This window comes from Falco biarmicus, chromosome 8 (assembly GCF_023638135.1).
Source record: "Falco biarmicus isolate bFalBia1 chromosome 8, bFalBia1.pri, whole genome shotgun sequence".
NCBI lineage: Eukaryota > Metazoa > Chordata > Aves > Falconiformes > Falconidae > Falco > Falco biarmicus.
The window spans coordinates 45,536,725-45,560,039 of NC_079295.1; the positions used below are offsets into that span (position 1 = coordinate 45,536,725).

Consider the following 23,315-nt stretch of genomic DNA (forward strand, 5'->3'; position numbering starts at 1 on the left):
CTCTGCACTGATAGCAGCTCACCCTTGCTGGCTACTGCCTGAAAATGGTGATGTTTGGTAATGCTGCTGGCTCTACAAACTGGGTGCTGCGGAGGGGGCTGTGGGGACTGATGCTGGTCGCATCCATAGCCATATATGGCTCTCATGCTCCCCTCCTGACCCGATGCAAGGTGGACGGGAGGATCCCCTTCAGCTCCACGTCTGTTGTGGTTCTCGTTGAGCTGACAAAGCTGGTGTTCTCCCTCGTGTTCCTGCTGACCTGGGACCGGGAGCTGCTAGGAGTTACTGTGTCATGGCACCATGTTGCCCCCTTCGCCCTCTCTGCCCTGCTCTATGCTGCCAACAACAACCTGGTGGTTCATATGCAGCTCTTCATGGATCCCAGCACCTACCAGATCTTGAGTAACTTAAAGATCGTCAGTACTGCGCTCCTCTACAGTCTTTTCCTGCGACAAAGACTGAGCATGCGCAAATGGCTGGCTCTTTTCCTGCTGGTGGCTGCTGGGGTGAGCTACAGCTGTGGTGGCCTGCAGGATCCTGGCAGCCCCTCCAAGATGCAGCTGCACATCACGCTGGTGGGTTTGCTGCTGATCTTGGTGTACTGCCTGATATCGGGCTTGTCAGCTGTCTACACGGAAGCCATCCTGAAAACCCAGGCACTGCCTCTCAGCCTTCAGAACCTCTTCCTTTACTTCTTTGGGGTCCTACTCAACTTAATCGGCTACTTCTGGAGCAGCACAGAGGGCAGTTTCTTGGAGGGCTTTTCCTCCTGGGTGCTGGTGATTGTGGTCAGCCAGGCCTTGAACGGTTTGATCATGTCCGTGGTTATGAAGCACAGCAGTAACATCACCAGGCTCTTCGTGATCTCCTGCTCTATCCTGGTCAATGCCCTCCTGTCTGTCACCCTCTTCAATCTGCAGCTCACCCTCCTCTTCTTCGTTGCTGTCTCATGCATTGGCCTTGCTGTTCACTTGTACTATGGGGTGACGTAGCTGCTGCCTTCCTGCCCCTGCATGCTCCAGGGCAGCCTTTACTTGTTCCTCAGGGGTGTTTAGTGTTTGTGCTGGGGCTGGTGTTAGAAGCAGGGTGGTGCCCAGGCCACCGGCCTCCCCACACTGGTGTTCATGGGGAACCATTACTGGTGGGTGCACGCACAACTAGCAGGGACCTCCCAAAGGAGGAGGGCTGAGGAGGGGGGTGCCCTGGCCCTGTTTCCAGGGGGTAAGCTGGGCCCTGCCCCAGCCCAGCCAGGCTTTGTGCCCAGTCTCAAGGGTGGGTCCTGAGCCCCTTGTTCATATGGCGTGTTACATTCTCAGGCTGTTTCCCCCCTCTTCCCCACACCAGAGTGCACCTGCTCTTGTGGCTGTAAATGCTCCAGCTGCAGTTAGCTCCACTGTGCTACAGGCTCATCTGTGTGCAGGCAGCCTTGCATTGGTCTGACACCTTTTTGGCTCTTGTGGATGGTGCTTCCCCCCACTGTCTGCACGAGGCCAGGTGCTGCCGCCTGGAGACCCTCGCACTGTGTCCAGGACTCTCTCCCACCTCTGCAGTTTTCCAGCCCTCTCCTTGCTGCAGCCTCTGGCTGAAGGGCTACTGTCTTCAGGCTCCGTTTCCCCTTCTTGGGCATGGTGTCATTGCCCTGTGTGGAGCAGATGGGGAATGGGGGGATGTGGGAACTGTTTCAGTGGGAAATGGCACCTAGATTTGTACTGATGCTGAGCTGGTGAGCTCCTGGCAGGCAGAAGTCACTGCTGGTTCTGGCCAGGGTTATTAAAGTTACGGTTCAACAGCATGTGTGTGTGTCTGTCCTCCCTGCAGGAAGGCATCTGTTGCACTTGACAGAGGTTTGGGGGCCAGGGGCACATCTGAGACTGACAACACATATTGGTGAGAGGCACCTGCTTTATTCCACATGGCAGCAGCTGGGGGCCACCAGCCCTCCCACTGTGCCTACCTTGCTGCTCCTGCAGGGCTGTACCTGAGCCTATGCTCCTGCAGGCAGGTGCCCAGCAGCAGAGCGTGGTTTTTCCTGTGGGAGCAGAGGGGTGAAGCGCTCCCCTCTCTTCTGATAGCAAGCCCCCTCCCTGGGGCCAGATTTCTGCAGGGATCAGCTCTCAGCAGGCAGGGTGGGAGGCCCTGCCCTGTGTAACTGCTGTAGCTGGGCCTGGCTGGTCCCCTGACATCAGGGCTGGGGCTAGTGGCTCACTCCAGGAGTGGGGGTTGAGGTGGCAGGGGTCTGCAGGGATCCCAGCCTGCCTGCTAGGGCAGCTGTCCCCACCACCCTGGGATGCTGGCTCAGCGTGTCTGTGAGGCAGCATTGGCCAAGTCCAGCTGTTGGGCATCCTGCAGCTGCTGGTTGTGTGCAGCAAGGTCTGCAATGTCCTGCAGCAGCAGCCTGGGCCTGCAGTCCAGGGCATCCCTCTGCTTCTCTGCCAGGCACTGCTGGTCCCGAAGCACCTGTGGGGATGCCTGGCATGGCCCCAGCAGCTTGGAAATGAGTCCCCAGCCCTCCCCTACCACCTGCAGCAGGTGCTGCCTGCAGGCCTGCATCTTCTGCTGGTGACCCTGCAGCAAGGACTTCTGGTCCCACTTGTCCTCCTCCCACCTCCTCTGCACTGCCTCCAGGCTCTGGCCAAGTACAGCCACCTCCTGTTGGCAGTGAGCTGCATCCCACTGCAGGGAACAGGGATGAGGAAAGGGCAGCTCTGGGCTGTCTCTGCTCCCTGGGGTGTCCTACATACGGAGAGCAGTGCCAGGGAAGGAGGGGAACCTGAAGCCCACAATGATAGGCTCTTTTCCTGTGCCCACCTCTCCACTCATCTCCTGGCCCGGCACTGCCCAGTACCTGAGCTCTCGCTGGAGGAGCAGGCAGCGCTGAGCCTGCAGCTGCTGCTTCAGTGCCTTGGGCAGGGCGTACTGGGCCTCCAGCGATGGGCACAGCTGGCACAGGCTCCCAGTCTGGCAGGGAGCAGAGTGGGCTCAGACAGCATCCAGGGACACGGTGCAGAGGGCTGCAGGCCCTGGGCACTGCTCTCGCTCAGGAGCAGCAGGCAGGAACCCAGTGAGCCCCCACTCACCAGTGGCTGTGGCGCTTCGCTTGCCGAGGGCTCTGCCAGCAGACCCTGCCCTGTGCTCGCCAGGGCTCAGCTGCCCCCCGCCCTGGCTGCTCTCACTGGGACACTGTCCCATGGGGGGAGAGGGAAGGGGAATGATCATGACGTGGTGTGGCTGAAAAAAGCAGTTTAAACAAAGGACTGAGGCCTCTTCTAGCCCAAGGGAAGCCTTTCCCCAACATGTGAAGTGATGCTCTGTGCCCACATATCAGCCACCCCGGTGTGGAGTGCATGCCTGTCCCCATGCTCCAGACCTGCTGGCTCCAGGCTGGCAGTGATCAGGGGCTTTTGGGTTCCAGGCTGCTGGCCCAGCACTGTATTCCCTGCAGAGACCCGGTCCTGTGGGAGAAGGAGATGTTATAGGGATGCAACCAGGATTCAAGGCTTCTTCACCTGGGTTGCCCCTGGATGAGGGGTTCATGGCCTGACCTGTGCCCACCTTGGTACTGGGTTGATGCATCTGGCACCTGAGCACCTCTGCTGCTGCCTGCTTCTTCTCCTGCCTTTGGCTCTTTAGCACCTGGAAAAGGGGGCTAGGGGTCCTTGCTGGGCTGATTGAGACCTCCAGGCATAGCACAGCTCCAGGGACACATCCCACCCTCATGATCTCATCTGCCAGCAGGCAGCCCCCAACGCCTGCCCTCAGTGCTGTACAGGAGCTTTAACACCAGGACAGAGCCCAGAACTGATCTGACTGGGGGATATCTGTGCCATCCTGGTCCCATCTGGTGGCCAGGGGCATTCTCCCACCTGCAGCTCCTGCAGGGCTCTCCGCAGCTGGGCCACGGCCACCTTCTGCTCAGGGAGGCCAGCTCTAGCCAGCAGCTCCATCCGTAGCCCTCAGATCTCCCTCCAGCGTGCTGCCACCTCTTGCACAGGGTCCCAGAATGTGGCTGAGATGGTCTTAGCCAGCCCCTTCACCCGCTCAGCCAACCCCAGGGCCGCCAGGATCTCTTCTCTGGAGGTGTCTGGGAGAGCAGCAAGCCCTGGGCAGGGGCCACAGGGGTCCACCAGCACAGGGACATGCCGGTGCCTGGCCCAGGGTCAGGGCTGATGGGGATGAGTGGAGCTGGTGTCCAGCCTCCAGTGACTGCAAGTATCCCTGGGCAGCAGCCAGGGACCAAATGCCAGGCAGGGGGTGGGATGGGGGAAAACCTCAGGGAGGGGGCACCCAGAAGCAGTGTCCCCATCCCTGGTGCTACCTGGCAGCACCACACACGGCAGCAGGAATATCAGGCTGTTCCCCTCCAGTAGCCGCTTGACAATCCAGGGCAGGCAGCCAGTGTCAGGCAGCGGGTGGCCGGTGGCTGGTGCCCTTGTGCATGGGGTGAGAGACAGCCCAGGAGAAGGATGGGGCTGGGACCCATGTGCCAGGCAGCTGAGCCCCAACCCACAGGAGCTCGAGGACAGGTTGGCCATGCTAGGATCAAACCCACATTCCCAAGGGGTGGTGGCAACCCCTTGGCTCCCAGCCATGGGCTCCCACTGGGGTGTCAGGGTCCCTCCTGCTTCGCTTCTGGGTACTGAATCCCCCCAACTCCACAGCAGGCACTATGGGGGTGCCAAAGAGGTGACATGGCTCGGTCCCAGCTCAGAGCCACAGCTCTGGTACGTACAGCTTGGGGCAGAGCCCGGTGGCCCCAGGGGATGCCAGGATCCTGAAGGCTGAGCGCTGGTACCTGCCACCCTCCAGCTCCCACTCCACGGTAAGAGTGAAGAGGCTGCCAGTGCTGGGGAGAGGCCAGCGCAGGAGTTGGGTTGCAGCGGTGCCTGGAAGCAGCCCCAGCACTCCATGGGCCAACCCTTCCCGACCCTGCAGGATATCTGCTGAATCCCTCACCCCTGCATGGCTGAGTGCCCATCTGCAGGGGGCTGCTGCACACACCCCTGGAACAGTGCTGGGATAGCACCAGTTGTGGACACTGGTGGCAGCTTGGGCATCAGACATGGCAATTTCTGTTGCCTCCTCCACTATCCTGGAAGCAGAGGGAGACAAGGGTGAGCGAGGAGGACCATGTCCAACCACCTCCTGCATGCCTGGGCTCCCTGGCTGGGCACCATGCTCCCTGCCCAGCCTCACACTTGACATTGGGGTACCAGCCCCCTAGGAGTACCGGCCCGACCATGGGGCATCAAGTACCTACAGGCCCAGGGCTGTGACATCCATCACTTGCAGGGCTCATCCATCAGGATGGAGCAGGTCCCAGGCTTTGTCATGGGCACAGACCTGGAACAGGGCTGTATTAAGCAGGGGGGCAGAAAGAGGGGGCTGCTGGCATCCCACGCTCACCAGGGACCCAGATTGCTCATAGCTATCTACAAGTAAGGCCTGAGAAGGGAGAGATCTCAAGGTCAGCTCCCAGCTTGGTTGGAAAACACCCAAGCCCTGTGTAGAGCTTGGCAGGTCTCTGGCAGCATCCTGGGGCCAAAGGGCAGGGCCCAGGCTGCTGACAGGGGCTGGCATTACTCCTGTGCCAAGCAAGGACACACTGGGGAGACCTTTAGGTCACAGGGAGCAGTGGTTGGCAGGAAAAGCCCAGCCGTGAGGCAGGCAGGAGGGTGTTAGAGGGCTCCCCTGTTCCCACCGTGTTGCTGGAGCCTGGGAGATGCCCCATGGGCAGCCGAGGCTTCCCATGCCTGGGAAGTCCTGCAAAGAGGTGAGAAAACCTGGGATCCAAAGGTCTCCAGCCCCTTGTCACCCTCCGGCATAGGGGACTGGATGCTAGTACTGGGGCAATATATGCCCCTCGGCAGACCAGGGCCTGGCTGGTGGCAGAGAGGGAATGGGACCCCCACCCCAGGGCACCCTGGCCTGCCCTGCTCCTGCCCTACCTGGACCAGGCTAACAGTCTGCAGGCTCTGTGCATCGCCCCGCAAGGCCTCCAGCTGTTGGAAGATGGTGTTAATCACCTGGGGACAAGCCAGTCAAGCTGGCAGCCATTGGTTCTTGGCAGCTGTGGCTGGGTCTCACACCCATACCAGCTGGAATGGGGTCAGCTGGACAACCCAGGAGCCCAGCAATGTGCGGTTGTACTGTCACCTGTGCCCTACCATGCCCTGTGCCCTCACCTGCCAGACGATACTCTGGAAGGATAGCTGAGTCGCAGGGCCTTGGGGGTCCCACAGCAATAGGGACATGCTGTAGCCAAGGGGAACCAGGGTCAGCTGGGGTCTTGCCAACCCCAAGACCTTCTCCTGGTAGGAGAGACGTAGCCAGCAGAGCAGGGATGGCATGGCACAGACAACATGGTGCAGATGGCCCAGCACAGAGGGCATTGGCATGGATTGGGTAGCACCACACAGGTAGTATGGCATGGGTAGCACAGCACAGGTAGCCCAGTGTGGATGGCATGGTGTAGGTGCACAGCATGCATGGCAGGGCAGGGCACAGCACAGTGGTGCACAGCATGCCACAGAGAGCACAGCACAGGCAGTAAGGCACAGTGTGGCAGCCATGTCCCAGCACCCAAGAGGAAATAGGGAACAGGTGAACAACACCAGCAGAGCCAGACATACAACTCAGCCCCGGGTCCCCATCGCTGCCTGTGGCACCTGAGGAGCTGGAAGAGGTGCCCAGTGTCCCCAGACAGCAGCGGGGTGCCCCAGCCCACAGCTTGGGCCAGCATGTCCCTGGCTCATCTGGCTGGGGACAGGTGTGCAGAAGAAGGACCTGGGGCCCACAATACCTGTCCTGCATCCAAGCAGAAGATGCCATCAACAGTCAAGCAGCTGTCCTGGCACAAGGGAAGGAGAGTGATAATGCTCAGCTTTCCCCTGTCCCAGTCTGACCAGTGCAAGGTAGAGGTGGACTGGGCACACTGGGGTGGAGGTGGCAGGGTGCCATGAAGGACTTTGTATAGGCAGGGTTGGGGGAAGATCCCCACCCTTCCCCTGCTATCTGGTAACCCCTAGGAGCCCCCCACAAGAGAGGGGCCCATAGGGGTGTGGGGCAGGATCAGCTTAAGACCTCAGCACCCATCAGGGTCCCAAGCATGGCAGGTGGCTAGGACAGAGCCCCCTGCTTCCATCTGCTTCCCCAGGGACCCTCATCCCATCGACACCCACATCCCTGCCACTCTCACCTGGACCTCCTTCCCAGCAAAGAGAAGCTGCATGGGGTCTTCACTGCTGCCCACCCAGCTTTCTCCCAGCCCTAAAAACACTGGGAGTGGGGTGGTGCAGGGGGGTCAGCCCCACCTGCCCCAGCTCTGTCTACTCCCTGCAGCCTGCGGCCAGGTCCCAGAGCTTCACATCATCCCCAAGCCCTCTCACTATGACCACGGTCCTCAGAGTCACCAGGGCGGACAGGACACCCTCTCCCCGTCAATACTGCCCAGGACAGGCCCACCAGTGTGGCCAGTGGTCCCAGTGCTACCACAGCTGTGGCTGCCACCCTGGCCCGGTTCCCTGGCATGGGTGTTCAGGCTGAAGGCACTTGGGATGCTGTAGGTGCCTGAAGCTCCATTGCTACCTGCTGCCTGGTGCGGTCCCACAGCTGCTCCTGAGCAGACATCCTGCTTGGCCTGCTGGGACATGGGGCAGCAGGGGAATGAGCCATGTCCTGCCCCATGCACCCAGCACCTGCTGGGAGCTGGACAAACCCCTGGGCATTGCAAAGCCATGCCGCACTGGAGGCAAGGGACAGATCCCTCCAAACCACCCTGTGACGTCCCCCATGATGGCACTCACCTCTCCAGCATCCATGGCCAGCTCAGCAGCAGCAGCCCTTAAGCTGCTGTTTCAGACAGGGCAGGGGATGGGGTTACACGGGAGGATCCTGTTTCCCTGTATTATTAATGGGTGTTGAGCACAGTCATGTGGGCAGAGACGGGCAGAGACAGGCCCAGCCTGGAGGCACCGTGTTCCAGAGGATGAGCCCTGCTGGCCAAGGAGTTAGTGGGACCATGGGAGCCAGGTGGGTGCCTGGACCTGCTCACATCATTAGCATGCTCCTGGCTCCAAGAGGGACATCTTTACAAAGCGGGGATGGGAGATGAGGGACCTCGGACTATCACAAAGGTTTTCTATGCACAAGAAGCAACCACAAACCACAGAATCACATTTACTACTGATCAGTCATACCAAGAAAGCACAAAAGGAAATCCTGAAGCTGAGGATCTCTGGTCTGTAGAAACACAGACTGTTGGAGACAGGAGGTGCCAGGACAGCCCCTGCCCCTTGCACTTGGACAGGACCAGGCACAATGAGGAGATGCACGTGTCCCTCTGTCTGCCACCATTCCCTCTATAGAATGAGATTATAACGCTGCCCCTGCCTCCCTGAGCCCCTGCCTGCCCAAATGTCTTCAGGCACGAGGGTGACACCAGGCTGGACATGAGTTGTCATTGCAAATGGAGCAAGCCACACTGGGGGCTTCATCAGGAGCAGAGCAAGGGGTGAGGTTGTGCTTCACATGGGTGCTGCTAAGGGAAAGTAAATCCTATGATTCAGAGGGACAGGGATTTCTCCTTCTTCATCTATTAGACAGGAGAGAGCAGCTGCTGCTCCCTCTTCCCAGGTCCAGCCAGTAGCACGGCTGAGCGCAAATTCCCAAGATGCAAATACAGACACATGGTGTACACATGTCCACACATGTCAACACAAGCAGAGCAGCGCCTTTGCTAGCACTGTCTAACCACCAACGGTGCTCTCATGAGCACAAGCACACAGGCAGCACGGCCCCATCCCTCCTCTCTAGCTGGTCAGGGCTGATGTGGGCTGGTGGCACAGCCCCACAGCCCCAGCCTTGGCCCAAAGGCAGGTGCACACACGTGTGCCCTCGAACGCATGGCAGACCCCAATGCCATCACAGACCCACAGCTGGACCCTGGGCCCTGTTTAGCCACTCTCCAGCTCCAGCCTTGGGTCTTTCCACACTCTGGTTTCTCATCCACCAGCTAGCCCAGCCGGTGTTTGCTCTCGGGTGACAGGTACACGTGCACAAACAGAACAGAGAGTGAGCTGACACAGAAAATACCCAGGAATAGATTTTAATGAGAAGGCAGGACAGACCATGGGGACAAAGTGCAGGGCTTGGCCAGGCAAGCATTGCCTACCTATGACCAGCCCCCTTCTCCCCCATCCCTGTTTTCCCATGCTTGTTCCTTCCCCACCCACCCACTGTGATCCTCCCTTTGATCCTTCCTGTAAGCATTCCCCAGTAAGGTTTGCATGCCCCCGATCTCCCTCAGCATCACATAATCAATGCTCTCTTTCCTATGAGACATTTCCTGAATCACCTGAAATGCAAAAAAACCTTTTCTTCTTATCACTTAAGAAGTTTCTAGCTAAACCTCTTCAAGGTCACACTTGGGGAGTTCATCCGCCAGTGCCTTGAGAGCTCAGGTCTTGGTTGCTGCCTCTGTTACCTCCCGCTCATTAGCATTTGTGTACGGGGGTGTTTCATTTATTCTTGTTCCTGTCTTTTGTGGGTGTTCTCTTATGCTGAATAGCTGTTAGGCAAACACCCTTGCAAACCAGACATCCTCCCCACCCATGGCCCCAGGTGAGGATAGGTGGAGGGTCAGCAGAGAGGCTGTGGAGGCTGCAAGGGTGTCTGGGCTTGGGGGCACAGGGATACAAGGCTGCGGGGTGCTCTGGATGGGGACCACCAGACCCCAGTCAGGCTTGGGGCATCTGAGTGCTGCCTGCAGTGGTGCAAATATGATAGAGCTGAACTCCTCCTGTCCAGGGCAGATGATTCACAGGGGCAATAGGTGCGTGTTCAGGCTTGAGGAGTCATGGATGGCCATAAGGAAAAACCCTCTGGGAGGGTGCAGTCATGGGACAGAGTATGGCAAGGGGCTTTGCTTGGGGGTTTCCCCAAAACTTGGATGGGCAAAGCCACATCCACCGTGGGATAATGCTGGGAGACAGTCCTGCACCACAGGGGAGTCTGGGCTGAGGGGTCTGAGAGAGCTCCCCACCAGCACTTGAGGGGTCTTGTGAGACTTCCCATGGAACTCCTGGCCTTGCAGCCCCTGGAGCTGAGCCCCTGTGGGGAAGCCCTGGTGGGAATGGTCACATGTCCCCTTCACACTCTGCATCAGGGCCGGATGAGCCTGGGCCTGGATCTGAGCAAGCAGATGACCCCAGCCACACCAAACAGGGCAAGGGCAATGCATACAGGGGCAATCACTGCAGCACTGTTACACTGCAGCACCGAGACCTGCACGTCCTTCACCAGCCTGCCCTGGTAGTGAGGTGGGGAGTGACACGTGTAGTCCTGGGGCCAGCCCTGCCCAAGGTGCCCCATGCTCACCAGTGCCTGGAGCCCCCCGGCCCCGGAGCATGAGCAGTTGTAGGGATTGTTAGCCACAGCCACATCCCGCAGCTGTCCCAAGAGCTTCACCTCATCCCACGGCAGCTCTCTAATCGAGTTATTGTCTAGGTGGAGGGTGTCCAACATGGGACAATTCCTGATGGAGGGGGCAGCCTGCAGCATGTTTTGGCTCAGGAATAGCTTCTTCAGGGAGCTGAGGGAGATGTCTACAGCATGGAGGTGGTTGCAGCTCATGTCCAACACTTCTAGACTGGGAGGCAGAGGTGTGAGGACTTCATCCAAGCCAGTGTTGGACAAGTTAAAAATTTGGAGGGACACTGGCCACTGACAAGAGGCAGACAGGTCTGCCATGAGCTGGTTCTGGCTGAGATCTAGATGCTGGAGCTCATGCAGCAGTTGAATGCTTCTGCACACACCATGGTAGGACGTTAGGTTATTGCGTTGCAGACTCAGTACCTGGAGCTGAGGGAAAGCCCCTTTACAGAAGGCGGGCATCAAGCTCTCATCCCCAAGGCTGTTTTGTGCCATGTTCAGGTACCGCAGAGCTCTGAACACCCTTCCGATGCCACAGGGCAGGCTGGTGACATGGGACCCAGTGACAGCCAGCTCCTGTAGGGTCTCCAGCCAGCTGCTCAGACTAGAGAAGTCCTGCTCACGGCCTGTCAGTGGGGCAGATGTCACGTTGTGGAAGTGCAGGGACAATATGGGCAAGTTCTGGCCATCCATTTTATCCCAGTTGCCTCTCCCATCGAAAATGCAGTTCTCAAACACCAGTTCTTGCACCTGGGTGTAGGAGAAGAACCTCAGGACTTGGGCAAGGAGTACCTCAGGCACCAGGAGATCACCAACAATTATTTTCCTGATGACAAGGGAGCCCAGCATGTCAATGGCGGAGGGGTCCAGGTTTCTGATGGGGAAGTCTACATATGTCTTCAGCTCTCCCCCGTAAAACTCCACGACAGAGGCTGGGAGGCACCGGATGATGCTGCTTAGGCTTTCCTGGGACAGGCTGTAGCACACACAGTGCTCCTGAGTGCGATTGAAGAAGCACCTGCCTTCTGCCTCCAACAGCCACAGCCACAGGACAGGGAGAACAGCCACATTCATGGTGAACAACCTAAAAAGGAGGAGAGCAACGGTGAAAGGCAGAACTGTTGTGGAAGCTGAGTGGACCGTTCAGATCTAGCCAGCTGGAGGGCTGGTTTGGGCAGGTTCAGCCCTGGAGAGCCACCCCTCAGGGACACAGTGCTGCCCTCATGCCTCCTGTCCAGCTGCCCTTTGTGTGGGTTCAACGCACACCATCGGCACCTGCCTGGCTACTCAGCCCTGACTCAGGACAAAGTCCAAATCAGCAGTGAAACACCCCAGAGCTACACCTGTCACTGCTCCTCGGCACAGAGCCCGTGGCACTGGTGTTTCCCCACCCCAAAAGCAGGGTTTCAGCAAGGCAGGGTGGCTCCTCCTGAGGCAGCAGCCGCTGGGCTCTGCGCTTTCCTGCCGGTGCTGCCTTGCTGCAGACTCCCACTCCTAAGCAACCAGGAAATCCCACAGATGAGGAGAAACTAGAAATGTTGAGTTGCAGACAGTAAGCCTGATATATCCGTCTGACCACAGGATGTGAGAGCCACAGCTCTGATTCTCTGTGCAGCTTGCTCTGTAATCTGGGACAGGAAATGGCAACAGAGGACTTCATATTTTCCTTTTTCTCAGCCAGTGACATGATTCATTACCAGCCTCCAAAGGGACAGTAGAAAATAATTTCTGAGGGTCTGTAAGCATTCCTGTCAGCACCAAGTACTGCTTTGCTGTCCAGCTGATGGGAGAGTCTATCACCAGATTGCAAAAAAGCAGCAAGCAAAAATTAAAGGCTTCTAAGAACGTGCTGACTCAACTCTGCCCGAGCACCCAGGCAGGGCAGCGGTGAAGAGTCTTTGGGGGTCTACAGCCCAGCCTCCTGCTTCGAGCAGGTCTGTTGCCAGCAGTAGCCCTGATCAGCCACAGCTCTTTCTGGCCTCACCTCAGAAACCTGTGGGGACAGAGGTCTCCCTACCTCTCTGTACCGTCACGGGGCTGCACCACGCTCCCAGGGAGAAGCTCACCTCCAGCACTTGCAGAAAGTCCCTCTCCCGGGGGTGGCAGCACAAAGCAGGGGTGCGTTTGTCCAGTGACTCACCAGCCAGCTCACACCAAAACGTTTCCTTGCCCCAAAGCTGCTTCCTCTAGCTGCTGCCAAATCCAGGGCTTAGGTGCCAAAGGCTATGCAAGTGCTCAACTCTCTCCTGCGCCTGATCCTCCCCTGCCTCCAGCTGGGGGAGACCTCGGTGCCTGCAGGTGTCTTAAAGCTGCCGTTGGAGCTTCTGCAGCCCGTCCTGCTTCTGCTTATTAGATCGACGGGGTCGGGGCTAGTGGGGACCTGGAGGCAGGCTCCCAGGCACTGCCTTGCTCCCACTGCGTGACTTCCCGAGCAGCACGGGGCTGGCTGTGCCACAGGAAGCAGCATGCCACGCAGCAACCACCCAAGTCACTTCTGCTTCGCTTCTCTGCAGCAAGGGCTCTTGCGGCTGCCTGTGGCTGCAGGCTGGGAAGGATTTTGGTCTAAGTAGCAATGCTGCTCGCTTTCCTAGGAAGGATGAGGTAAGACAGTGTAAGACAGGGCCCTAAATGCACCCTCAGGACCAGCCTAAACACACCTTTGCTTCCAGATGCTCCGGGTTTGTTGTGCCTCAGAGCTGACTGCGTGCTGAGCACCCTGCAGGAAGTAATGCAGAGGGGTACAAGACTGTCATACTGGTATCCAGACCACCCCAAGATGCCTGTGTCCCATTTAGGATGGGGACAGGACAAATTCCCATCCAGTGTGTGCTAAGCTCAAAGCTGCAAAAGGCACTTTTTCACCCAAGGTCAGCTTCCTTGGCAAGCTGGCTAGTTTGCCTGGCCAAGGAACTCACATCACTTGCCCTGTGCTCCTTTGGCAGGTGGTGGCTGTGCCTACACCAAAATAGTAACACTCCTTGTCAGCAAGTGGAAAGTACCAGGCATTTGGAAAGATCTGTCAGGGATTTTTTTCTTCCCTGGGGATTTCTCTGCCTGTGTTGAATTTCAGGGAGGGTTTCAGAAAGGCAATGTAACTGTATGGCTAGAAGATGCAACTCCCAGTTTGTGGATGTTAATGCAGCATCACAGAGAGACACTATCAGTGTGACAACAGCTGGGGCTGGAGCTGCCTGTCCCCCGCACCCTGGCACGCTGCTGCCAGGCTGGGTGAAGGGAAGGTCTCCTTCTGGTCGTTACATCTACTACAGCTCATTTTCTTGTTCCTGGTGTCTCAGGTGGCATGCTGCACTGCTTTGCTGCCTTTCCTTAAGCAATTCCTTGTGCAGAGGATTTCAGCAATTCCGTGATTCATCGCCTCCATCCTCGGGTTACACAAAACTGCTGCTGTGTGTACAGTGGAGGAATCAGCTTTCCGAGTTCTCCTCACCACTCCTTTTGATGAGGCCGGTGGCCCTGTCTGGGCCTGGTGCCTTTTGATTGCTCATTCCTGGCCACCACCAGTAAATTCCCCAAAATGCCTTTCTGTGGAGAAGCAAGCTCTTCAGCCAGCCGCACCCCACTTCAAAGCCACGTGGTTTTGGAATGATCTTTCGGGTGATGACTTTCTTGTTCTCATCGCCACCATGGAAGATCCCAGGATACCGAGACCTGTTGTCTTGACGTTTCTGGGAGTCTCTGGCCTTTTTCGGCTTCCACAGACAAGCAGGCCAGCCCGGGGGGCTGAGCCTTGCCCGAGCCCGGCGGCCGCTGGCTCTGGGTTCGTCCCCTGCCCGGTTTGTGTCGCTGCGCGCAGGCCCCGCGCCCCGGTGCTGCAGCCCCGCCAGGGCCGGTGCCCGCGGCGGGTGTCACCGTGTGCTCCGGCCACCCAGCCGGCAGCTCGGCCTGCCCCGGCCGCGCTCCCCTGCAGCTGCGGCAGCAGCGCGGCGTGGGGTGCCCGGCACTGCCCCTGCCCCACCGAGGGCTGGTCCCGCTCCTCCTGTGCTGCGAGCGGGGGGGACCGGCCCCGAGGCTCCCCGGGCGGATACGCCGGCCGGGCCCTCTGGGGCACAGCACGCCCCGGGCCTAGCTGCCGGGGGCTGCTCACCGCCCCCGCGATCCGGCCCTGCCCGCCGCCCCGCCCCGGGCCCGGCCTCCGCCCGCCCCGCCTCTCCCGGGCCTCCTCCTCCTCCTGCCGCCGCCATGTGGGGCCGGCGGCGGCGCGGGGCCGGGCCGAGCGGCCGCGGTGCGGAGGAGCTGCGGGCCCGGCGGCGGGAGCGAGAGGCAGGTCCGCGGCGGGCCCGGGCCCTGGGCCCAGGTCTCGGGGCCGGGCGGGTTCATGGGTGGCGGGGCCCCAGGTGGGAGCCCCCATGGCGGCCACGTCCGCCCCACAGCGGGGCCCGAACGGGCCCCGGCACCTGCGGGCTCCCGGCGCGCTCGGGGAGCCCCGTTACGGCCCCTTTGTTTGCAGCCCGGCTGGGGATCCCGCCCTGGCTGCCCCGTGTCCTCGGCCGCCTCCCTGTGCTTTGGGGTCTCCGGGGTCTCGCCTATGCAGAACCAGGCTTGACCCCCGCCCGCGGGGCCGCCCCGGCCCCCCCGGCCCCCGCCCCGCCGGCTGGCCCGGCCGTGGCTCCCTGCGTGCCCGACCCGCAGCCCTGCGGCCGCTGCCGCCCTCGCTGGCTCACTGGGGGTCTGGCAGTTCCCCTGTCAGGGCTCTGTGGTGGGGTGGAAAAGCTTTTTGACCCAGGCAGGCGGTGATGGGGACCGATTCAATCGCAGCTCTCAGGAAAGCCCGGCGGCAGGAGCAGCTGGTCAGCAAGCGGCTTCTGCGGGAGGACGTTGCAGCAGAGGAGGGTGGACAGGATGGAGCGGTGGTTGTGCCGGACCCTCTCTCAGTGGATGAGGTGAAGAGTGGGATGTTGTTCTCCATGCTGATGGAGGTCCCTGGAGTCTTCCCCAGCCTCTGGGGCATGCGGAGGAGCCTGGGTGGAGGTGGGTTTGGGAATGTTTTCTGAGTTGCTGCCAGGCATGGTGAGAAGCAATAAGGTTCTTTGTGACCATCTTTGCACCCTGGGTTTCTTTGCCTCCAGGATTAACGAGATGAAATTGTAACGTGGCTTTATGTTCACTCATCTTTTAATTTTCGGATAGGTTCTTGAGCTGCTCAGAGACGTGCAGAGGGGCTCAGAGGACAGGAAAAAATCGCTCAGCCGCCTCCGCTGGGCTCTGCAGAACAAGGAGACTCAGCAGAAGTTTGTCAGGTCAGCCCAAGTCTGGCACTGCATGGCTGTTATCAAGTGCATGTCCAGAGTGGCCCTGTGGCCCAGTCATGTGGGTGAGCGGGTGTGTGGCCAGGGGTGGGGAGGCAGGAGGTGACAGTGCCCTTTGGATTCCACCAGGCTGGATGGCAGCATCCGGACACTCATCGGGCTCTTCACCAGCAGCCTGGCTGACATGCAGATGGAGGCAGCCCGCTGTCTCCATGAGCTGTCCCACTCCAGTGACCCTGATGTGGCTGAGGCATGTCTGCCAGTGACCTCCTATCTCCTTACCTACCTCTCTGGACACAGTGTTGAGCTCACAGTAAGATCCATGCTTGCGTTTGCCGGGGCTTATACTTCTGTAGTAGTTGGGTGTTGATCTCTTTTGGCTAGTCTTAGGCTAACATGGCTTGCATAGGAGTGCTGGTGGGAAGGGGCCCTCTGGAAGTCTCTAGTACAACCTTCCCCTTGGAGCAGAACTGTCCCCAGTGCTAACCCAGGGCAGTGAGATGCAGTGAGGCTTTGTCTTGTCAGGTTTTGCAAATACAGAGAGCCCTTTCGCTGTGCCCTGTCCTGACACCAAGAGAAATTTGGCTCCATTGTGTTTGCACCTCTTTCCAGGTAGCTTCATGTTGCTCTTAAATGCTGCCAAAGCTCGCCTGGGCCAGAGCAAACCCTCCTGCCGCAGCCTAGGATGCAGTGGTTTGCCCCATTTGTAACGGGTGCTTCCTCTTCAGCTCCATGCTCTCTTTGGGGAAGTGGGGATTGCAGGCTGTGGCAGTTGTCCTCCATCATCAGATGTGTGGTCCAGCCTCTCAGCACCAGATGGGCCTGCACAAGGGGGTGCCTTGGTGTCTGTGTGGTGAGTAAAGCAGAAATACTAGATGCAGGTCAGTTTAAGTGTTATAAAAGATCTTGGAGAGGTGAAAGAAATGAGCAGCTGCAGGCTGGGATGCGGGAGCAGGTACTTTGTCAGCTTACTTTCAACAAGCAACAAGCAGGCAGGCTTTCATCCAGGCTGGAAGGAAGAGCACTTGTGGCTCCAAGCTGTGCAGTTTGATCCGGGCAAATGAGCGAACAGTTGGAGTAGCTCTGGAGCGCCTGTGTGTCTCGACTTGTGCAGCACGCTGTGCACCTTTGAGAAGCAGACAGGATCAGAACTCAGGAACAAGATGGGGAGTAATCCCAAGGTGATGATCACATTTTAATGTAGCACGAAGAGAGTCTCCAGAATACTGTGGAATTAGAGAGGTCTCAGGGAAGCGTCGTAGCAATAATTAGAAGACTGAAAAACCTCCAAAGCAGAAGGGATCAGATCCCAGCCTCAGCCAGATAGAAAAAGGGTAAATTGAAGCTGATACAGCTGGAATGGGGGTAGCTGGAGTGTCCAGCAGTATCCATCCATGTTTGCCCCTCTGAAGAACAGCTTATGCCCTGCTCAGGGGAAGTGTGTGCCCCAGTCCCTGGAGTGCAAGGATCTAGAGGCCTTGCTGGCTGCCCAGGCTGGCCAGAGTCCTGCTGTGGAGTGCGGAAGAGGTGACCTCCTCTCTCGGGTGTATTTCAGGAGCTGTGTTTGTACACACTGGGGAACCTGGTAGTAGAAAGTGAAGCTGTGAGGAAGCAGATTCTGCCTCAGGGCATCATTCCAGTGCTGACATCCTGCATCCAGGTGGGTGAAATAGCTCAGCCATATTCTTCCCTTGCTCTGCCCCAGAAAGGCACCTTTTCTTATGCCCTTTAAGACACTGGCTGACAGCACTTGAGTTATCAGCCTTCCTTCCAGCTGTGGCCACAGGCAGAGACCCTCTTCAGAGTGCTCTTCCCTTGAGAGTGAGGGTCTCTCATGGATGCTCCTGCACTCCATTTTTGGGGCTCAGGTCACCACCTTGTGCTCTCCTCCACCTGAATCCCTCACATCTGTAACTGCGGCTTGCTGTTAAGTGGTCTGTAACATGGGGAGCTGCAGGCTTCTCCCCTCTGCCCAGCTTGGGTCCAGCAAGCATACGAGGCCAATGCAGTGAGCAGAGCTGTTGTTTGCAGATCTGAATGCTCAAAGCTGCACTGCTGCTGCGTTTGGGCTCCTGGATCCCTACAGCTGCAGCCCATGTGAGTGTGGGGAGGGGGGACAGCTCAGCTTTGGTGTGGCCACGGGTTGCTGTATCACTGCCAGTCTGCTGCTGTGTCCCCTCTTCTCCAGGCATGGAGAGACTGCGCCACGCAGCTGCTTGGTTGGGTCTTACAAAGAGGTATCACCCCTCTCACCAGCACAGCGGCTGGCACCCTGGCGTCCCCTGGCTCTGTCATGTGGGATTAGCTTTGTTCTGTTTGATTGCAGTCCCCACACGAGGCTGTGTTGGAAGGTTTGGGCTACGTCCTCTCGCAGCTCCTCCAAGCCAAGGAAGCCCCCACAGAGATCATACCGTGAGTCCAAGCCTCTTAACCCTGCATCAGGATAGGCCCTGGGGTCTGGCGTGGTATTTGCATGCCAGGGACAACAACGCCTATCCCATCCCTGTGATACTAATAGTTCAGAGCAGAATCCTACCAGAGCTACAGAGGTTTTGTTGCAGATCAGGGTGCAGGACTTTACTCTTTTCCCTCAGCCTCATCTGAACAGACAGCTGTGGTATTTCAGTAAAGGACAGTGCTGAGCAGGGTAGGCTTACAGGGAAATTCTGACTGTATTCCTCCTGCGAAGGAAAAAATCAGCCTGACAGTCCCTAGTGCCAAAAATGTGACCCCAGCCAAGGTGGCCTGAGCGTCCCCAGGCCCTGCCACAGACAGAGCTTGTGCTAGGCCTTAGTGGGGCCTGAGACTGTAGCCTTTTAATAGTCTCTTCAAGGTGCGTTTTTGGAGCACACAGCCCCCACAACAGGGGAGAGCAGCTCCCTGCTCAGTGACCAGGGCTAGTGTCTCCCTGTCACTTGTCTGTCCTGCTTGTGCTCTGGCCTGTGCCTCCATTAACTCTGCTGTTCTGACCCTAGCTTGGTTCTGGACTCTGTTCTCCCCCAGTACATGCTTCGACTGGTTTGCTCTGGCCTCCAGGCTGGGGTAGGAGTGGCTGTGGAGTTTGCATGGTGCCTCCACTACATCGTTTGTAGGTAAACACACTTTTCTCCTCATTTTGAGTTCCCTTGGGGCAGCCAAACAGAAAGGCACAAAGGCTCAGGGTCCAGTGAGGGGACCTGGATTGCCTCCGTTGCCCCTTTCCCTTGGGCAAGCAATTTCCCTGCTATCCTGGGCATTCCCACTCTTGTATCTGAGCACACACATGCTGTTTGCAGCATCACTGGGATCCTTTACAGGGTAGTAACAGGTTATGAACCTGAGGAGGGAGTTCCTAGTCCTCTGAACCCCCCCCAGTTGCCTCTCCATATCTGGAGTTGTCCCCCACACTGCTGAAGGCAAGTTCCCTCAATCCTCATGCTTCTGGGGTTGGCCCAGTGACACCTGGCAGGGCTGGCTGCTGTCAACAATCTGCCTGCCTTGGTGCGGCTGCTGCAGTGCAGTGCTCTTTCAGCAGCCCCAGCAGAAAGAAACGTGTGGGTACCAAAGAAGGATCCAGGGCTGTTACTTCCAGACCTGCAGAGATAATTCCAGCAGATCTGTTTTCTATGGGCTTTTAAACTTTCTTGTCTGCTCAGAAGCAAGCTGCTAGTTAAACGTGAAACAAGCCCTGTGGTGGTTCAGGAGAGCACTCTGAATTTCCAGGCCCCATTGTTTGGCGGGGGCTGCAGCAGTTTTCCCTCTCTGAGTGCCAAGAGCAAGCATGCTGTCCCTTCCTTTTGCAGCCATGCAGCCAATGCGGTGCTGCTGTCGCTGGGGGCCTTGCCAGCCCTCACCTCACTCTTGTTCGACCTGGCTTCTGAAATCCCCCAAGATGCTCCTGAGGGCCTGGAGCTGGTAAGATGTGGGCAGGGTGCTAGCCATTCTTCGCATTGCTGTGGAGATGCGGTCTGGTTAGAGGGCTGTTTCCCATCGTTGCAGCTCGTCTGTCCAGTGCTGCGGTGTCTCAGCAATCTGCTCGCAGAGGAGACGGGCTATGAGGTCCAGATCCAGGACGAGCGCCTGCTCATCGCCCTCTTCCTCGTCCTTCAGTGCTTCCTCCAGCAGCACCCGTTCATCGTACAGGAGTGTCTGTGGCTGCTGAACAACCTCACGGGTGAGTGTCCTGTGGGGCTGTCAGCAGAGGCAGAGCTACTGCTGGGACCTGCCTTGATGGCTGCCAGACTTGTGATGTCTTGTCTATAGAGACCTCTGAAACTGGTTTTATTGACACATTCCTTCTCTGCCCACCCTAGCGGACAAGCCCTTCTTCTGCTCTGCTCTGCTTTCCCTGGACTTGCTCCCAGCCCTGCTGCAGCTCCTGCCCTGCTCCCAGATGGCCAGTGTGTTGGTAAGATCTCACCTCGTGCCCCAGGGCTGGGGGGAAGCACTGGACTTACCAGGAACACGAATCCCCGCCGCCCCCCCCCCCCAGTGATAAAGCTGGAGGATGACTTGGGGCAGTAGCAACAGCTTGGTGGAAGGTCTTGTGTTGTGGTAGTGTCAACATCCACCTCCCCTCAAGTCGCTATGTCTGTATTTACCCTTGACAGAGTCTTGTCCTGGCAGAAGAGGGGTCCCAAGGTAGATGTTAACTTGAGACCAGGCCTGCTGGCACCTGGAGCAGGCCTGGGGAGGCTGCTGCCAACTTTAGGGAAGACCCCAAAGTTTTAGGGGGTCCTGGGGGGATGCTTTGACAAGGGGTGCATGGTACAGCTGTGTTTGCTTGGCACAGGGATGACCAGCACCTTGGGGTGGGGATGGAGGTGGCTTTTAAAGAGCACTCAAAATCCAGCCAGCTGGTGGGCACATAGCTTTGGGGAAGCGCCTGGCAGGACTTCCACGGAGGATGTGGGGAGTTCTGTGGAGCTCTCCTAAGCCTGTCAGGAATTGGCCCACTAACAAAGTGTTCATTGCTCATTCCCCTCTCATGGCTTCTCTATCCAGGTCCTGACAGTTCTGTGCAATATAGCAGAGAAGGGGCCAGCCTACTGCCAGCAGCTGCACTGGCAGCCTGCCCTGCCCCTGCTGCTGCCTACCCTCACACTGCCCGACCCTGAAGTGGTGGGGCAGTGCCTTGAGCTGCTGCACCTCCTCTTCCTGCACTGGCCAGAGGTAAGAGAGGGGAGTGCCTGCCCCAGAATCAAGCATGAGATTTTAAAGCTGGTGATGATTACTATTATTGCTTAAATAATACTGCCTTCAGTCATTGGCAGGCTAGTCCCCTCCCCCTCAGCACCAGACACATGCCTGTAGGGAGCCACTTGTGTGATGCAGAGGGTAGAAGCCCTTCTTAGGTCTCTGGGGAAGCTCCTTTTCATTGACAGTGAGTGTTTTTTGGGCAGGTTGTTTGTATCCTTTTGAGGTTATTATGCAGGGATTCTTTTGGTTCAGTTGTACTTCAAATTGACCTGGCTTGGGACTTTAGTGTCTGATAGTGCTCTGGGGAGTTTCTTCAACCTCATTCCCTGGGCTGTACAGTGGTGTACACGACAAGCTGTAGCAGCTACTCAGATGGCAGCCAGCCAGCTCTCACCCCTCTCCTGTCACCCAGGCTGCTGCTGACTTCCTCAGGCAAGGGGGACACCATGCCCTTGAGCAGCACCAGAGCACCCCAGAACTTCAGGAGCGGGCACGAGCGCTGCTGGACATGATCGGGCAGCCCCTGGGAGCCTCTGCCTTCAGTCCCTGCCATGCCACACTGTCTGCCTTCTCCTAGGCCACACCACCTCCTTTCCCTGCACTCCAAGGAATAGTAAACATTGTTCACCCTGTGCCCTGCTTTCCCAAGGGCTAATTAGGGGTCTAACTGCCAGTTATGCCCCAGCGCTAGCTGCACGGGGATGCTGGTCCTTGGCCAAGATACAGCTGTTTCAGTCCTTTTCACCACCTCATAGCTACCAGCAGGCTGCCCTGTGCCTCCCCAGAACTTGGCGCAGGGGCAGAGCTGAGCTGCAACCCAGCCAGACGGGCTCTTGGTGCGAAAAGATGATGCATAAATGCTGCTGGATCGGCTGTTCCCCCCAGCATTTCTTTTCGGCTTTATACTCAACATGTGAAGCTCAGGGTAAGCACGTTGCATTTATGTAATTGATAAGTTAAAGATACACATTTTACATTAAAGATTATTAGTCAAGTCTTCGGCACATGCGTGTTTACTGTCTTTACACCTTGCTTTTCACAATGTTCTCCAAGGCCTTGGCCACTTCATCCACAGTAAGGTTGTTCAGCGGCACACTTTTCTCCTTGCCAAACTCTGCAGGAAAGATAGAGGGTAAGAGAAGGGTCAGGTGCCTCAGTCTTTTTCTGGTGCAAAGACAACTCAAAGCTCTACTTCAGGTTTCCCAGGTGGCACTGGCATCCACAGCCCAGGCTCCCATCACCACCCTTTTGCATCCACCGCTCCCCAGTGAGCCTCCCTGTGCCTAAGCTACTGTTTCCACCTTCTCTTTATTCTCAGCCTTTCCACTGGAAATAAACCAATGTAGCCTACCACGTTTCCTTGCCTCTTTTTATTAACTTCTGCTGCACAGCAGCTGGACAGAGGCCATGGCCACATTCCAAAGCAAGCTGGTGGCCTTCAGCCTGCTCACATCAAGATGCTAACCAACACTTCAGTAAAATAATGCTGAAAAACTGCCTATTCCTACAGCAGCCCCTACGCAGGGGTGTATTTCCCTGCAACATACAGATAGAAGACAGGCACTATACCAACTGCTCTACTGGCCTGTGTGCTTGCACTGGGAAACTTGTGCTTAAAGAGTCATTTAATCTCTTTGACAAAAAGTTTCTGAATTTTTTTTTGTCCAGGCCAGGTGGCTTTTAGGAAGAAAACAAGGCCTTTACAGGGGAGCTTTTTCTACTCCCTTTTTGGCATTTTGCTAAAGATGCCGTAAAAACAAGCTAAAACCAGAAATGTATTTCTGTATGGGCATCCTCCAGGGGTGGGAGATGACAGCCACAAGCTGGCAAGCCACCTTCTGAACGGCGGGTCCCTTTTTTTGCCTCCCACCGGGTCACGCAGCCGTAATGCTCTCCGGAGTCAGCCCCCACCTTGCCCCCGGGGCAGCCGCCTGCCTCCGCCGCTGTCCCCCCTCGTGTCCCCACCTGCCTCCCCGCTGCGGGCCGCGAGGCCTGGTGCTCGCCCCCTGCCGCTGCTGCCCGGCGGGCCCCCTACTCACCGTACCGGGCCCAGAGCTTGGGCTGGACGCCGGAGCACTCGCGGATCAGGATGGGGAAGTCGGGGTTCGCCTTCTTCAGCGCCACGTAGTGCTGCTCGATGAACTCCCTACGGAGAGAGGAAGGAACGGCAGATCCCCGCCGGGATGGGGCTGGCTGGGGGCGGGCCGATGCCTGACTCCCGGTGCCGCTGGCTCACCTGACGCCGCGGCTGCCCGCGGAGCTCTGGCAGAGGTGGATGCGGAGCTCCCGCAGGCTGCGGCCCAGCCCGCCCCCGATGCCCCTCACTGCCGCCGCCGCCGCCATCTTCTCTCTGACCCTGACAACAACATGGGGGCGTGGCTGCGGCGCCCGCCAATCGCGGTGCCCGCTGGTCGTCACCTCCGCCAATCACAGCGCCCGGCG

At 58.0% G+C, this 23,315-nt stretch overlaps 4 protein-coding genes across 9 annotated transcripts; 2 read left to right on the forward strand and 2 right to left on the reverse strand.

Moving 5' to 3' along the window:
- Window positions 1-38: 38 nt before the first annotated feature.
- On the forward strand, window positions 39-1,792 carry LOC130153623 (probable UDP-sugar transporter protein SLC35A4). Its single transcript, XM_056348714.1, has one exon. The coding sequence runs from the start codon at window positions 45-47 to the stop codon at window positions 990-992; it is 948 nt and encodes a 315-aa protein (XP_056204689.1). The 5' UTR covers window positions 39-44; the 3' UTR covers window positions 993-1,792.
- A 7,295-nt stretch (window positions 1,793-9,087) lies between these two features.
- CD14 (CD14 molecule) lies at window positions 9,088-14,516 on the reverse strand. 3 transcript variants are annotated; one of them, XM_056348707.1, is made up of 2 exons: window positions 12,495-14,516; window positions 9,088-11,512 (listed from the first exon to the last, which is right to left on the reverse strand). In XM_056348707.1, the coding sequence occupies exon 2, from the start codon at window positions 11,500-11,502 to the stop codon at window positions 10,159-10,161; it is 1,344 nt and encodes a 447-aa protein (XP_056204682.1). In that variant the 5' UTR covers window positions 11,503-11,512; window positions 12,495-14,516; the 3' UTR covers window positions 9,088-10,158. The 3 variants fall into 3 exon arrangements, with proteins under 3 accessions (XP_056204682.1, XP_056204683.1, XP_056204681.1); XM_056348708.1 differs by having other exon boundaries at window positions 12,446-14,516; XM_056348706.1 differs by having other exon boundaries at window positions 12,569-14,514.
- Window positions 14,517-14,589: 73 nt separating this feature from the next.
- TMCO6 (transmembrane and coiled-coil domains 6) lies at window positions 14,590-22,223 on the forward strand. 3 transcript variants are annotated; one of them, XM_056348701.1, is made up of 12 exons: window positions 14,590-14,713; window positions 15,205-15,329; window positions 15,577-15,686; window positions 15,825-16,008; window positions 17,251-17,355; window positions 18,022-18,107; window positions 18,671-18,787; window positions 19,478-19,589; window positions 19,674-19,848; window positions 19,988-20,082; window positions 20,679-20,846; window positions 21,286-22,223. In XM_056348701.1, exons 1-12 carry the CDS (start codon window positions 14,629-14,631, stop codon window positions 21,448-21,450), a joined length of 1,527 nt encoding a protein of 508 aa, XP_056204676.1. In that variant the 5' UTR covers window positions 14,590-14,628; the 3' UTR covers window positions 21,451-22,223. The 3 variants fall into 3 exon arrangements, with proteins under 3 accessions (XP_056204676.1, XP_056204677.1, XP_056204678.1); XM_056348703.1 differs by having other exon boundaries at window positions 14,614-14,709; XM_056348702.1 differs by lacking the exon at window positions 18,671-18,787.
- On the reverse strand, window positions 21,794-23,267 carry NDUFA2 (NADH:ubiquinone oxidoreductase subunit A2). Of its 2 annotated transcripts, none has more exons than XM_056348725.1 (3): window positions 23,110-23,267; window positions 22,918-23,019; window positions 21,794-21,987 (listed from the first exon to the last, which is right to left on the reverse strand). In XM_056348725.1, the coding sequence occupies exons 1-3, from the start codon at window positions 23,214-23,216 to the stop codon at window positions 21,939-21,941; spliced, it is 258 nt and encodes an 85-aa protein (XP_056204700.1). In that variant the 5' UTR covers window positions 23,217-23,267; the 3' UTR covers window positions 21,794-21,938. The 2 variants fall into 2 exon arrangements, with proteins under 2 accessions (XP_056204700.1, XP_056204698.1); XM_056348723.1 differs by having other exon boundaries at window positions 22,913-23,019.
- Window positions 23,268-23,315: the final 48 nt, after the last annotated feature.

Bases quoted from the DNA above. Each gene is read 5' to 3' on its own strand.
- LOC130153623 (XM_056348714.1), top strand. From the start codon at position 45: ATGGTGATGTTTGGTAATGCTGCTGGCTCTACAAACTGGGTGCTGCGG.
- TMCO6 (XM_056348701.1), top strand. From the start codon at position 14,629: ATGTGGGGCCGGCGGCGGCGCGGGGCCGGGCCGAGCGGCCGCGGTGCG. The intron at 18,108-18,670 runs GTGAGTCCAAGC...TTCTGACCCTAG, and splicing joins GCCCCCACAGAGATCATACC to CTTGGTTCTGGACTCTGTTC. The intron at 19,590-19,673 runs GTAAGATGTGGG...CCATCGTTGCAG, and splicing joins CTCCTGAGGGCCTGGAGCTG to CTCGTCTGTCCAGTGCTGCG.
- NDUFA2 (XM_056348723.1), bottom strand. From the start codon at position 23,216: ATGGCGGCGGCGGCGGCAGTGAGGGGCATCGGGGGCGGGCTGGGCCGC. The intron at 23,020-23,109 runs GTGAGCCAGCGG...CTCTCTCCGTAG, and splicing joins GCGGGCAGCCGCGGCGTCAG to GGAGTTCATCGAGCAGCACT. The intron at 21,988-22,912 runs GTGAGTAGGGGG...TCTTTCCTGCAG, and splicing joins CAAGCTCTGGGCCCGGTACG to AGTTTGGCAAGGAGAAAAGT.
- CD14 (XM_056348707.1), bottom strand. From the start codon at position 11,502: ATGAATGTGGCTGTTCTCCCTGTCCTGTGGCTGTGGCTGTTGGAGGCA.